Here is a 14,761-nt window from a genome sequence, read left to right as displayed (position 1 = left end):
GTATATGTTGAATCATTCCTCAATATTGCCTTTCTTCAAATGCTCATCTTATAAGATGTTAGAATCCAGAAGTCCCTTACAGACTGTTTAATCTATTTCTCTCATTTTATGGAAGAGGACGTTTTTTACATTGCCCTAAAAGTGGAACAAAGTATCTGGAGACACCTAGAGGAGTCAGCAGCAAGGTACATGGTGCTGATCCAGAGAACAAATACAAAAATTGTAAGAGAATATTTTGTGCAACTCAAGGCAACAAATTTGAAAATCTAGAAGAAGGAAATAGTTTTTGAGAAAAACACAAATGATTAATTTGCCTTAATAAGCAGGGGAAAAACTAAAATGAAACCAAGAATTATAAGAAATTGGAAAGGTAGTTAAAGATCTACATTTTAAAAAGGCACCAATCTCAGATGGTTTTACAGCATTTTAAAAGAATAGATATTTCTATCTTATTTAAATTATTCTATACTATAGGAAAAGAAGAATACAGTTTATAAAACTATTTTAATACTAAAGAACAATAAAGATAATGCAAAAAGACTATAGACCAACTTTTTCTTTGAATATAGACACCAAAACTCTAAATAAAGTCTTTTCAAATCAATAGTCTATTAAAAGAAAGCCATTTCATGATCAATAAGACTCCAGGAAACAAAGTGGTTTAACATTAGGAAATCTATGTTTTCAATTTACCATGGGAACATAATAAAGGAGGAAGATCACATGATTATATCAAGAGTTATTGAAAAGGCATTTGATAAAAGTCAGCAGCCACTTCTGGTAATAACAACTGATGTTTATTAAGTGCTTACTATGTGCCAAACATTTGTTCCAAGTGCTTTGCATGCACTGACTTACCTAATTCTCCTAGCAACAATTGTATTGCTACAATTATTATTATCCCTATTTTACAAAAGAGAAAACTGAAATTCAGAGAGGTCAAATAATGTCATACATACAGGAAATAATGGAGCCAGGACTCGAACCAGGCTAGTGTGGCTCGAGAGCCCCCATCCTTATCAACTGTACTACACTGCCACTAATCAAATCTCTAATTAGCACCGAAAGGAAATCACTGTACTTAAATATGATCAACATTATTCATTAAAGGCTAACAGTAAACTTTATAGTAAAAGGAGACATTTCCATTAAAATTCAGGAACAAATTTAGTATCTGGATCTTTGTGTGAATGTGTCAATATATAGCACCATTCTTCCCCTCCTGATTCTGAAGAACTTAGAAGAAGAATAAAACATAACCAGACAGAGAGAAAAAATATCAGTTGTGTTACTGTTAAAGGCTAGAATAGAGTACCTGGCTTGTATCTGTGGGGAAAAGGTCTTTATGAAACTAAATTCCAGAGTTAGGCAGACTTTGCTGCCCGTCATGAATGCACTGAGCCGGTGCAGGTGGGACTAGCCAAGCATGCCTGCTTTATTTTCCTCAAGTTTATCAATAAGGACAGAGAGCCCGGGAATATCACGCTTGTTTGAGTTCCCTTTACATGATTCTTCTTATTTAAAAATGTTTCATTTCATTCAATCACAACTTCCAAATTACCATGAACAGAACAGTAGCAGGGACAAGTCTTTGAGGCAGAAAATGTCCTCTTCTCTCACTTTGTGAGAAGTTAGGGGCGTTGGAATAAAGGAAAAGGTAAGGGATCATATGAATGATTATTGTATACTGAATGATTTACCTGCAATATCTAACTAAATACTTAATTGAAAACATACCAATTAAAAAATGAAATATCTGTAACTCAGAAAAGTTAAATAATTTGCCCAAGTTTATCCAGCTTGAAAGTGACCAAGTGGCTATTGGGCCAAGAAAAAGTCAAAAAAGACAACAAAACATCATGTGAACTTTTGAAGTTGTTTTTATAGTATCGTTCAAATAATTAGATAATAAAAAAAAAATTTAAGCCAGTGGGTCAGTTTTTTACAAAGAGTAGATTGTAAAGAATGGAGAGGATTTCCCTAAGTAGCCAAGGTTTTCAAGTTAGTTAAGGGGAGACTTTATTATGAAGCATATATATGTCAGTTTCTAATAATAGAACAAAATATTCACAAATGTGGAGATATGAATGAAGCATCTGAACAAAATGATGACTAACTCTTGCCATTGGGTCCAATTATGCAACAAGCAGACACTCCTTCTCACTTCTTTCTAGTCTCTATGACACCACCAACTCTTTCTGCAGCAGGTCAGCTGGTTGATGCAGAAGAACTTGCAGACCAGAGAGCATGCCCCCTGTTTACAGGGTGAGCATAGAAATGTGCTCAGGTTACCACCACAGAAGGTAAATGTCCCTTGGCTTCCTAAAGATATGTGGTGTGAGTTGAGGTCATTCCATTATTTTCCTGCCCCAAACCTTTCTTAAAGCTTCCTTCACATCTTTGTTTCTCAAAGAGTAGACAAGGGGGTTTAGCACTGGGATCACCACCGTGTAGATCACTGCAACCATACGGTCTTGGCCCAGGGCATAGCTGGACCTGGGGCGCAGGTACATAAAAAGTGTTGTGCCATAGAAGAGGCACACAGCAGTGAGGTGGGAAGCACAGGTGGAAAAGGCCTTGAACCTGCCCTGGGCTGAGTTCATTCTCAGGATGGTGATGAGAATTAAGAGGTAGGAGACCAAGATGCTGAGGGTGCAGCTCAAAAGGTTGAAGCCAGCAAAAACAAAGAGTAGGATCTCACACAGCGAGGTGTCCACGCAAGACAGAGACAGGATGGGTGGTCCATCACAAAAGAAGTGGATGACCACGTGAGCACCACAGAATTTCAGATTGAAGATACAGCTTGTGTGGATAAGAGAATTGAGGAATCCTGCACTGTAGGAGCCCACAATCAGAGAGGCACAGACCCCAGGAGACATGGTGATGGGGTAGAGCAGGGGGTTACAAATAGCAGCATAGCGGTCATAGGCCATGGCAGCAAGGAGATAGCCCTCGCTGGTGGCGAAACCTGCATAGAAGAACATCTGAGCCATGCAGCCAAAATAGGAGATTACTTTCCTATGAGCCAAGAAGTGCACCAGTGTCTGAGGGACAACCGTGGAGGAGTAGCAGAAATCCAAGAAGGAGAGGCTCTTTAGGAGGGAGTACATGGGAGTGTGCAGGGCGGCACTCACGTGGATCAGAAAGAACATGATCAGATTCCCCAACACAGTGATGGTGTACAGGCCCAGGAACACGACAAAGAGCAGTATCTGGACCTGGAGGTCACTGGTGAAGCCCAAGAGCTCAAACTCAATCCCTTGGCTCAGGTTTGCTCCTTCCATATTTCTCCAGGGCTCTGTGGTGTGGAAAGAGGAGACCACAGTAGATGAAGTGGAACACCTGGGGGCTCTCCCTGGGTTTAGTTCTGCTGAGGACCTCCTTCTGAAGATCGGTCTTACTGAGGAAGTCTGGTTTTGTAGATGGAACTCTATCATAGAGAAGGTCTTCCCTATTTGGTTGGTTGGTTAGGAAGCATTACTTGAGCAGCAATGGAAAATATAAAATAAATATACACAATTTGGTCCCTCAGGGATTCTAAATAATGAAGCAGTTCCTTATAAAATATGTATTGACATTTTTCTATATGCTTAGCTCTGTGTTCCCCCTGTCAGAAATTCAAGAGTGTCTGACCTCAAGAAGCTTATATTCTACAGATGGTATATTTCATGTTGAAACACACAGGCTCTGGTTTCAGGCTGCCAAGATCCCAAGACAGGACATTGCCACTAACTGGTTGGGAATGTTACTTGGCTTTTCTGAGTTTCAGTTTCCTCATCTGTAAAATAGAGATAATAGCATTAATCACAAAAGATTGTTGTAAAAATTCAATGAGTTAATCCATGTAAAGCACTTGAACAAAACCTGGCACATTGAAAAATTTCAAAGAATGTTAACTTTGATTATTCTCATTAGGGAGGTAGACTAAATATGATCAATATACATGAAACAACAAAATTTGGCAAGCAACCTACCATCAAACAATATAGACAGAGACAGATGTACTAAGCAAGAGTGACTAAATGGGCCTTCAGAGAATCCTGAATGTTCTAGAGGAGTTGAAGTTTTTTCATTGGCTCAGCAATAAAGTTGTCTCTGTGAAATTGGCACAAGCCCAGCACTGCTGGAGTTTCTAAATGTAATGAGGGCTGGGGATGTGGAGAGATGGGGATGGAGTAGGACTGCAAAGAGCAAACTGATCTTGCACTCAGGAGCATCAGCCAAGGGGAAAGGGCCACCCTCTCTTCAGGAAAGCACCGGTCATTTCCATTAAGTAGAATCACTCTGGACCCAAAGGCTACTGGGGCCAGAGGGGAAGGAACAGATCCGCTCCAAGACTGGAACTTTGTAAAAACACCTTTTCTATTCAGAGAATGAGCAAGGTTGTGACTGCATCACCTGAACACCACACTCTCCTCTGCTTCATTGGCTGCTCCGCCATCCAAGTTCCTTAATTACTCCTTGGTTCTGGAGTTGATTAAATACACTGTGCTCTTTGGTGAGGACCCTCAGTTGTGAAGACTTTGAAGTTAGCAGATGTGATTGGGGTAGAATGGAAAAGGGCAAAAGTGAGCCGCCTCTTCCTGTCCTGAGACTAAATGAATAACACAGCTGTGAAAGGTGTTGGGAGGATTCCAGAGAAGAAAAATGTGTATTGAACAAAGATGTTAGTTTGTCCCACTGGCAGAGCTTCCAGAACCAGCAAACTGCCAGGGCAGGGGAAGACTCTAGACATATGGATAACTAAATTTAGCTGTATGTAATGAAAGCACTGTGGCTGTTGATAGAACCCTGAAGGGTGACAAGAAAAACAACATTGTAATGCCCAGAGAAGTAATACGCCCTAATAAAATAGAGACCCTCCAAATACGAGTGCAAATTTGAACACAGGACATTGGTAACTTCTGTAGAGCACACGAAGCATAACTCTGTGATTATATTTCCCTGAGATGTAACATTCAGCCATTTTTAATCCAACAGCTGCTCATTTATAATAAACCCCATTATTGCAGAAATGTGGGCAGTTCTAGATTTGGGTTGCAAATGTCATTGGCCCCAATGGTGTCAAAAGCCAACTTAGCTTCAAGACAAATTACAAGGGCTTCAAAGAAATGACTGTAAAAATCCTAGTAAAATAAAAGATAACTTACTGGAGCTTCAAGGAAGTTGAGAAATGGTTAAGAGTGGAGTAGAACTTCTGGAGACTCAATTTCACGTCTTTTCCTCAATAGACTATTCCAGTGTGGGTAACAGGTCTGCAAGTGTCTCTCTGATGAAAAGATGGACAAAAGCAGAGAAAAGAAGGAATGTGACCAATGCTCAAGATAATGTACGATGAGGTATGGAAGTGGGATGGGATAAGATAGGGTGGTGGGTAATACAGTGCACAGTTGATCCGAGCCGCCAGACTTATTACTTGCTTTACATCCAATCTTTCCCTTCTCCTCCCCTTTCCTCTCTCATCTATCTTCTCCAATCTGCGCTAAATTCAAAATTATTCAGAATATAGACAGTAAAGCAAAGAATTGTAAAGAAATTAATATCTCTGACAGTTTTTCAAAGAATGCTGAAATAACTGCTATTTCTGTTGGCTGCAGTTTGTACCTGTGAATGAAAACTTGGAAGAAAACGTAAGGGTGTTCTTATGTTGAAATGGATTGGGGAGTGGAGTGTCTAGGAATGAGAACAGATGCCTGGGGACTGTAGATGACGGAGGAGTAGGCAAGGGGCTTTATTTATGCCTGCCTCTTCACCTCCTCCCTGGAATACAGAGTGGGTCACATATGGAGAGTACACAGCCAGAGGAAGCAGCCAGTGTTTCTCTGAGCAACAGTGATCCCAAACAGTGGTTCTTAAACATCCGGTCCCCCATCCAAGTTCCACTGGAGAAGCTTGTTATATGTGCAAATTCCAGGTCCCAACCTCAGAAAATTTATTCCAATAGATCTAGAACTGGGCCCGAATATATGGCAATTCTGAAGCAGGTGATCTCTGAACCACATTTTGAGAAACACTCAATCTTGGGGTACTTTCAGGAGCACACAGATCTTCCTGAGCTAAACATCAATATCCTCTTCTAACTTGCTAGAATTCTGCATGTCCTGAAAAATCAGCCTTTGGGTGGGATGGTTGTCCTGGACATTCTCTTTCTTCCAAAATATGTATCAATATTTAACAATTTCCAGAAATCTGAGTATTACCTGATGATAATCAAATACCAGATAATTTCCCCCTTCAAAGTTGCTTGAGATGTTCTTAAGCAAACCATTTCATTCCAGCACAGCACATTACTTGATGGCAGAGCTGTTGCTCTGGGGGTCCATAGACTGAGTCTGGGGATCAGAGCCTGCTGCTGGCTTTAACCTCTCACGTGGTGAGGGGAGTGAGGCAGCCTCACTCCCTGAGAAGTCCTCACAACTGATCTGTACTGGCAGGAGACAACCCAGAGGTATCTTTTCCCCTGGGCAGCCCATCAGCGCACAGCTGGGAAGGATGATGTGTTTGCTCATCAATGGAGCAGGTGAGGAGGTAAGAATAATTGGCCCCATGTAGACCCATTAATGTGTTTGAAAAGTTATTACCATCTCCAAGAGTGAATCAGGTAATTGGGAAACTTGGAGTGAAGGAAATGGGTCACACCAGATCCCTGCCAATATGCTGATCATTAGTCACAAAGGAATGTTCCACCTTAACTCCAAACTTAACTCTTAGGTAATTATCATCTGCATTTCCTCTACTGGGGGCAGGGGAAACCAAGTTTTTACAGTTTTTTTTCTTCTATGCCAGTTACCCAATGTATACTATGATCTTGATTACAGCTGAGGACCTCCCAGCCCATCAAGATCATAATAGAATTAGAGGTATGTGATTTCATTTCCAAATACCAGAGGTGCCAAAAAAAATGTATACAAGTGGCCACTTTGGTCAACGTTGCTCAAGCAGTAAGTAGTTCGCCATAATCAGAAGTGTCTGGATGCTGATGGTAACCACTTTGAGCACCAAAGAAGTCAAACGTAACTTGGATTCATGTTTTGTTGTTGGTACATATTGAATATTACAATTTTAATAGTTTTTTTTTTCCTTTCCAAAATGTGTATACATTTTTGGGGCATATTTGGGAATTTTCTAAAGATCTTTCTGTTATTGATTTCTAATTTAATAGCATGTGGTCAGAGAACATACTTTGTATGTCTTGAATGCTATTCAAGTCGAAGTTATTAGACTTGTTTTATGACCCAGTATATTGTCTATCTTGGTGAATGTTCCATGTCCACTTGAAAAGAATGTATATTCTGCTGTTATCACATGGTGTGGCCTATAATTGTCAATTAGGTTAATTTGCTTGATAGTGTTTTTCACATCTACTATATCCTTTCTAATGTTCTCTCTACTTGTTCTATCAAGCATTGAAAAGGGAGTACATTAAAATCTCTAGTTGTAATTGTGAATTTGTTTCTCCTTGCAGTTCTTCAGTTTTTGCTCCATGTATTTTGAAGTTCTGCTATTAAGTACATAAACATTTAAGATTGTTATGTCCTGTTAAACAGAAAAATTTTAACTTCCATGGTTGAAAGTCTTTTTAAAAGAAAGGGTTTTACCAAAAACAACAAAAGAACAAGACAAACAAATGAGAAACAAAAACTCATAGACACAGACAATAGTTTAGTGGTTGCCAGAGGGTAAGGGGGGTGGGGGGAGGGAGATGAGGGTAAGGGGGATCAAATATATGGTGATGGAAGGAGAACTGACTCTGGGTGGTGAACACACAATGGGATTTATAGTTGATGTAATACAGAATTGTACACCTGAAATTATGTAATTTCATTAACAATTGTCACCCCAATAAATGAAAAAAAGAAAAATTAAAGAAAAGATTGAAAATTTCAAAAAAAGAAAAGAAAAGGTTTATTAAACCATTGCTAGCAAAAAAAAAAGAGGACATGTCTGAGCATGGAGTCTAAAGCACCAGCAGCAAGGCTAGGTAGAAAAGATAACATCATCCCAGAGTTTTGCAAGCATTTTTATACATCAAGTAGGGGGGAGAAAGAGGTAAGCAGTTGTGAAAAAATTTACATTAGCTATAGACAAATTGTTACCAGCATTAGGGTTGTTGGGTTCCCCAAGACAGAAAACAAGAGGAAACCCCAGACAAATTTACAGACAAATTTTATGAAGTTTATGTTCAAGCACAAAGGAGGAAGCACAGAGGAAAGAAAGGTCCTCTGAATTGGTTCCCGGACTGGCTCTGCTTGGCTGCTTTTACAAGCTAGGGACAAAGTAAGCTGTGCCAAAGGGCAGGCTTTCTGAACACAGTAAGCTTTTTGAAAGTGGCAGGCTTTATTTACTCGTTACATCACCTGGTCACTATGTTCGCTCCTGTGTGGTGGGGGCAAGATGGCGGACTGCTCATTATTGCCACCCCAGGAAGGTCGAGTAGCGGTCAAAACTTGATGACCTGTGCATGAGGAACAGTGGTTTCCACATCTGCAAGGAAGTAGGCAGTTAGAAGGGAGATAATAATAAGCTAAGTTTGCACTTTTGTGCAGGGAGTGATGGGATGGTGGCATTTTTGTGATCAGCTTATCCAGCATTCCTCCTGGCCATCTGGCTGGCGTTCCTTCAGGCCCAAGTCCCTATGCTGCTTCAAAAGGGGATGGGAGAAGGTGAAGCTGGGCTAGTTCTGGGATGGGTGCACCGGAGACCCTAAAGCTCAAGCATAAACAATAAGCAGAGGCTCCTGGGGTTCTGTGGTGCCATTCTCTCTGTTGGATAACCATGGAAATAGCCACCTGGAAATTAATCCTGAATTCCAACAGACATACAGGAATGTGTGCAGTCTTTTGTCAGAGCTGGTCCACAACTATTAACAGGCTAAGTGTTCTGTCTTTCAGTCTCTGGCTGCTGTAATTTTAATTTAGAACATCTCAGAATATTTTTTCTTGTCAGTCCTCTTGATAAATTTACCCACTTATCATTATAAAATGACCTTGTTTGTGATTGCTGATGTTTTTTGCTCTGAAATTCATTTTGTCTGATGTGACTGCCATTACAGCTTTATTTTTATTACTTTTAGCATGGTATATCTTTTCCCATCTCTTTATTGTTAACCTTTCATTTTCAACTTTTCTTTTCTATTATGTTTGCAGAATGTTTCCCAAGCGGGCCTGAAATCTGGGTCTTCTAGCATAATGACATGCCTGGAAAATTGATTTCAGATGTATCTTGTCACACAGTAAACATTCCAGAATTTTGGGGGGGCTTTATCAGAAGAACTGGCATGGATTAGGCAGAAATCAAACAAAACTCATGAATGGCAACTTTGAGAAGGATGGGATGGGATACTTACCCCAGTCAGACGGTGTAATAACAGGCAGCTGAATGCCTTTGTGGAGACTTGAAAGCCAGGTATAATTGTTACATTGATAATGTGCTGCTGTGTCTTCTCTATGAAGGAACTATCTTTATTCAGTTAATTCCTCATATCCTTTATTTCTTGTACTAGAATTTGTGTCCTTTATTTCTGTCTGTTATCTTGTTTCACATTAAAGTCACTTTGGGAACCAACACTCAAAGTTTGGCTTTTGTAAACAGCATATATCTGGAATTTTCTCTTTTAACCAATCAAAGCATCTCTGTTTTTATATAGGTAAGATTTTGGTTGTGTTTTTTTTCTCTTTCTTTTTCCTTTTTCTTCTTCTTGTCCTCCTCCTCCTCCCCTTCCTTCCTCATCTTCTTCTTTTTGTAATTTTAGGGATTTCTGATGTATTAAATTTATTTTTACATCTCACTTTGATTTTTCCATTTATCATACTTTTTCTAATTTGTTTTCCTCCCCCACTCTCGGACGCTGTTGCTGTTTCTTTTCGCATTAAGTTTTCTTAGCTTTTCAATGAACATTTTTTTCCTTTTATTGATTCCTCTCTATTAGTAGCTATCTTTCGTATTTAACAATCATATTTGATTTAACAAAGTCTATAAAATATGATGAAATCCATGAGTTCATAATGAGATTTAAATAAATTAATTGCATTAATTATCTATTGCCACTATGGTTGCTAAAAACAATTATACTTTCCCTCCCACCTTCTAGGTTCTTCTAGCTGGGCTAAAAATCAAATTAACAGAGAGAGATTAATAGGAGGAAATCTAATTTTTAATGAAGGTGCATAGGGAATTCAGATGAGCATGAAAATTCCTAAGACAGTGAGGCAACATTGGGTATATACGACATTTTGGACAAAGGAGAAAAGGGGGTGAAACAGGGTATTGGATTTCTGAAGTGAGAATGGGCCATTTACAGGTAGTTGAGGAAGAACAGAACACACAGGGCAGGGAAATTCTTGCAAGGCAACTCAGAAACAATGGGACATGGGGTATCTAGCTAACAGGCTCCTGCCTGAAGCCCTCTTATTTTTCATACTTAATTCAAATTAAGCTATTCAGGCTAAGAACATCCTAAGATTTCCTTCCTGAAGCAAGTTTTTCTGTCTGAATTTCTTGGGCAGGAAAGGAAAGGTCAAAGATTCTTTCTGAGTCTTTTGTTTCTTAATAAATAGCTTAAAATCAATACCCCAAAAAGGCAGCTTCAGGGTGGCAAAACTTTGGTTCCTTTCACAACACAACAAATTATCCCCAAATTTAGCAGTTTAAACCAATAAAGTTTATTATCTTATACTTTGTGGAAGTGACATACTGTAATTTCTGCAATAACCTATTGGTTATACAGGTCAGTCCCACTCACTGTGGGAGTGGACTAAACAAGGGCATTAATACCAGGAGGTGAGAATCTTTGGGGCTATCATAGTCTGCACCCTGGCACTCACTGATTTACATCCACTTTATATGCAAAATATACTCACCCCCTCCCAAGATCCCCCCAAAGTCACATCCCATTACAACATCCCCTCAAGGGCCATAATTACATCATCTAAATCAGGTACTTATATTGATGAAGCTCATCAGGTATCGTTGCTTACATAGAGTTTCTAGAGTACTATTTCTCTCAATCATAAAACTGGTGAGCTAAACACACAAGTTACATCTGGCTTCTGTATGCACACATATAATGCCAGGACAGGCATAAGATAAACACTATGGGGAAAAATGAGAGGAAGGGGAAAGCAGGCACACAAGAGTCACTGAGTTGTAGAAATTTTGAAATCTAGTAGGATACTTGTTGCCAATTCTTTGATTAGGATTCAAGTCCTGGGAATAATTCTCTGTGGCTCTTGGCTCCACCTCTGAGATCATGGTTTTGCCCACTGAACTTATCCTTCATTTTATATGAAAGCTAGCCTTTGTTTGTAGCTGAGTAGTCGTTTCAACTTGCTTCCTGTCTGAAGAAGTTTAGGGGTCGAAACACTTACTTTTATTTTCTGCTGTCTTACAGTTCCAGCTTATTGTGGTTCTGCCACTTTCATGATCTTCTATGAATCTTATTAGGATTTTCCCACTAGACAAAAAATCATTTTACGACATCTTTTTGAGACAACTCTGTACTTTGAGCCTCTGCTGGGACTGCTAAGGGATTATACTCTTATGCTTCCTAGAATCCTACTGTTTGACTGAACTATTCTTTTTTTTTTTAATTGGGGTATAATGGGGAACAGTGTGTCTTTCCAGGACCCATCAGCTCCAAGTCGTTGTTTTCAGTCCAGTTGTGGAGGGCGCAGCTCACTGGCCCATGTGGGAATCGAACTTGTGATGTTGGATGAGCACTGTGCTCTAACCAACTGAGCTCCATAGAGGGAGCATCTTCATAACATGACGATAGCCTCCCTAACAGGAAGTGAACAAAAACAGCGCACGGAGGAAGCTACAATATATTTTAAGGCCTTGGGAGTCTCAGAAAGCACATACCATTATTTTCACAATATCCTAATGGTTACCCAGGTCAACCCTATTCTGGGCTGGTGAGGGTCACTGGGGGTTGGATATCAGAGGTTGGATATCAGAGTCAGATTTGGAAGATAAAAGGGAATCAATTCAATATCTTGAAAACTGATAAATAAAGGCAAAGAATCAAACATTTATCTTGCATTTCCTGTGTAACTGCATCTGAAATATAAGGACAAGGAAAAATTGAAAGTAAGAGAATGAAAAATATATATACCATGCATACTTTAACAAAACAAAAAAAGCTGGTTTAACTGTATTAATATTAGTTAAAGTAGACATTAAGTGAAAGATCATTACTAGAAGCAGGGGTCATTTCATAATGATGAAAGGGCAAATCCAATAGGAGGAAGTAAAAATCCTAAAATAATATGCATTTAATAACAACCTCAAATATATATATATATATATATATATATATATATATATATATATATATATATATGGATCAAAGCATGACAGACCATAAAGGAGAAATAGATAAAATTAAAATCACAGTTGGATATTTTAACACATCTCTCTTGGTAAATGATGGGACAATCTGACAAAAAATTTGCAAAGACATAAAGGATATGAACAAACAACTAATCAAACTGACATATATGAAATATTGTATCCAAAGACCATAGAATGTACATTCTTTTCAAGCATATATATTTGCAAAAATAAAACCTGTGCCTGGCAATAAAGTGAGTCTCAACAAATTTCAAAGGATTAAAATTGTGCAGACTATATTCTCTGAATGCTGTGGGATTGAGCTGTAAATCAACAAAAGATAACTATAAAATCCTGCTTAGCAACTAAATAAAAGACTTAAGAAATTAAGCAATAGACTTCTACATAACCCAAGAAATCACAATAGTAATGAGAAACTATGAAGAATTTAAAGCAGCCATCATAAAAATGTTTCAATGAGCAATTATAAGTGTGTTTAAAACAAGTGAAAGAATAGAAAATCTCAGCAAAGAAGTAGAAGATATAAATAAGAACCAAATTGAAATTTTACAACTCAAAAAAACAGTAACTGAAATTTAAAACTTACTGGATGGACCAAATAGTATAATAGAGATGACAGAAGAAAGAAAATGTGAATAGAATATTCTATAGAAGAACAGAAATTACCTTATTTGGACAATGAAAAGGGAGAAAAGAAACTGAAAAAAATTCTCAGGTACTTGTGGGACAATAACAAAAGATCTAACATTTGTATGATTAGAGTCCCAGAAGAATAACAGAAACAGGGTGGGAATTAAAAAAAAATAATTTTTAAATAATGGCTTAATTTTCCCTAAATTTGATGACAGGCATAAACCTACAGATTCAGGAGTCTTATCAAATACCTAGTAACATGAGTCCAAATAAATCCATACCCAGAACATAATCAAACTTCTGAAAACTGAAAATGAAGAAAACATTTTGAAAGCTGCTAGAGAGAAAAAATGCGTTAACTACAGAGGAATAACAATTCAAATGACAGAGGTCTTCTCATAAGAAAGAGATGGTACATTTTTCAAATGCTGAAAAGTTGGTCAACTGGAATTTCAATACAGGGAAAATATTCTTCAGGAAGGAAAGTTAAATAAAGACATTTTCAAATGAAGAAAAATTGAGTATTTTTGCCCACCAGCTTACCCTAAAATAATGGCGAAAGGAAGTTCTTGAAACAGAAGGAAAATAATAAAGGAAGAAACTTTGGAATGTTAGTAATGGAAAAAGGACAATGGTTAAGCATATCACACTATCCTCTTCCTGAGTTGCTTAAAGATTCTGTTTGATAGTTGAAGCAAAAATAAAACTGTCTGATGTACTTCTCTATTTAGGTAGAAGAAATATTTAAAATATTTTATTATGGAGGACGGTAAAGGTAGTTCTCAAAATTTCACTGAAAATGGTTAAATAAAAGCATGAGACTGATCAGTTTTGTATGTATAATGTAATATCTAGAATAACAACTAAAAACAACTATAAAAAGAGATACACTAAAAAACATTATAGAAGAGACTATCTGAATATGAATACCAGGATGGCACAGTAGGTAAACGCTGTGTTTACCTTCTCACAACCACATAAAAATTACAACTAATCTATAAAACAACCATTATTGAGAATCACCTAAAATCAAGCTGAACTGAAGCCTTTCAACTAAGGACTTGACGAAGAAGCCACCTCCAGACTGGTAGGAAGGTCAGAGACCCGGGATGGGCTGGTCCCACACCTACATGTGGCCATTATAGGTTGGGAAGGAAATTTTGGCTGTGGAGGTCCCCTCCACCCCCCAGAGGAGTGACAAGTCCCAGCCCCATCCCAGCCCAGGGTTCCAGTGCTGAGGAGAGAAGTCCCCATAATTTCTAGTTGTGAAAAACAGCAGATTGTGATTGAATGAGATGGAGGGTGGCTGCACTCCCAGGCGCTCCTCTTAAAGGGACCGCACATGTACTTACCCACCAATAGAATCACTTGCTCTGAGCTCCAGCGCTGGGGCAGCAGTTGGAAAGGCAGCAGGAACATATGGGGGTGAACTGAATTGTCTGACTTGGGACTGGGGCTGGAGAGTAAGCTTTCTCCTGGAAGGAGGAGCTCGCAGAGGCCATTCTTTATTTGCTGAGCCTTCCCCCTTCCCAGCGTGTGGACACAGGTGGCTGCAATGCCATGGCAATTTTGTCTCTGTCATTTGTTTACCATGCCATGGCAATTTGGGGCACACCCAAGTCGCCTCCAGTGGCTTTTTCGTACAAACCACCTGCCTTAGCTCAAGCTGCAGACTTTCCTAGGGTCTCTCAAAGGTTCGTGAAACCCAGACAAGCAGCATTTGGTTTGAGCATGTCCTGTGCCTCTGGTTGGGCAGCCCCAAGCCGGCACTAGCAGC

General features: G+C 38.9%; 1 protein-coding gene across 1 annotated transcript; it reads right to left on the bottom strand.

The window, feature by feature from the left end:
• Positions 1 to 2,348: 2,348 nt before the first annotated feature.
• Positions 2,349 to 14,515, bottom strand: OR5AU1 (olfactory receptor family 5 subfamily AU member 1; the record flags this gene model as incomplete). Its single annotated transcript, XM_081050252.1, has 5 exons — positions 14,337 to 14,515; positions 8,358 to 8,484; positions 5,151 to 5,269; positions 3,634 to 3,778; positions 2,349 to 3,298 (listed from the first exon to the last, which is right to left on the bottom strand). The coding sequence occupies exon 5, from the start codon at positions 3,282 to 3,284 to the stop codon at positions 2,349 to 2,351; it is 936 nt and encodes a 311-aa protein (XP_080906378.1). The 5' UTR covers positions 3,285 to 3,298; positions 3,634 to 3,778; positions 5,151 to 5,269; positions 8,358 to 8,484; positions 14,337 to 14,515.
• Between the last annotated feature and the right edge of the window lie 246 nt (positions 14,516 to 14,761).

The sequence above is a fragment of the Rhinolophus hipposideros genome (assembly GCF_964194185.1).
Source record: "Rhinolophus hipposideros genome assembly, chromosome: 5".
Taxonomy (NCBI): Eukaryota; Metazoa; Chordata; class Mammalia; order Chiroptera; family Rhinolophidae; genus Rhinolophus; species Rhinolophus hipposideros.
Note: the sequence above shows the minus strand (reverse complement) of the source record. Positions and strands in the feature narration are given on the sequence as shown.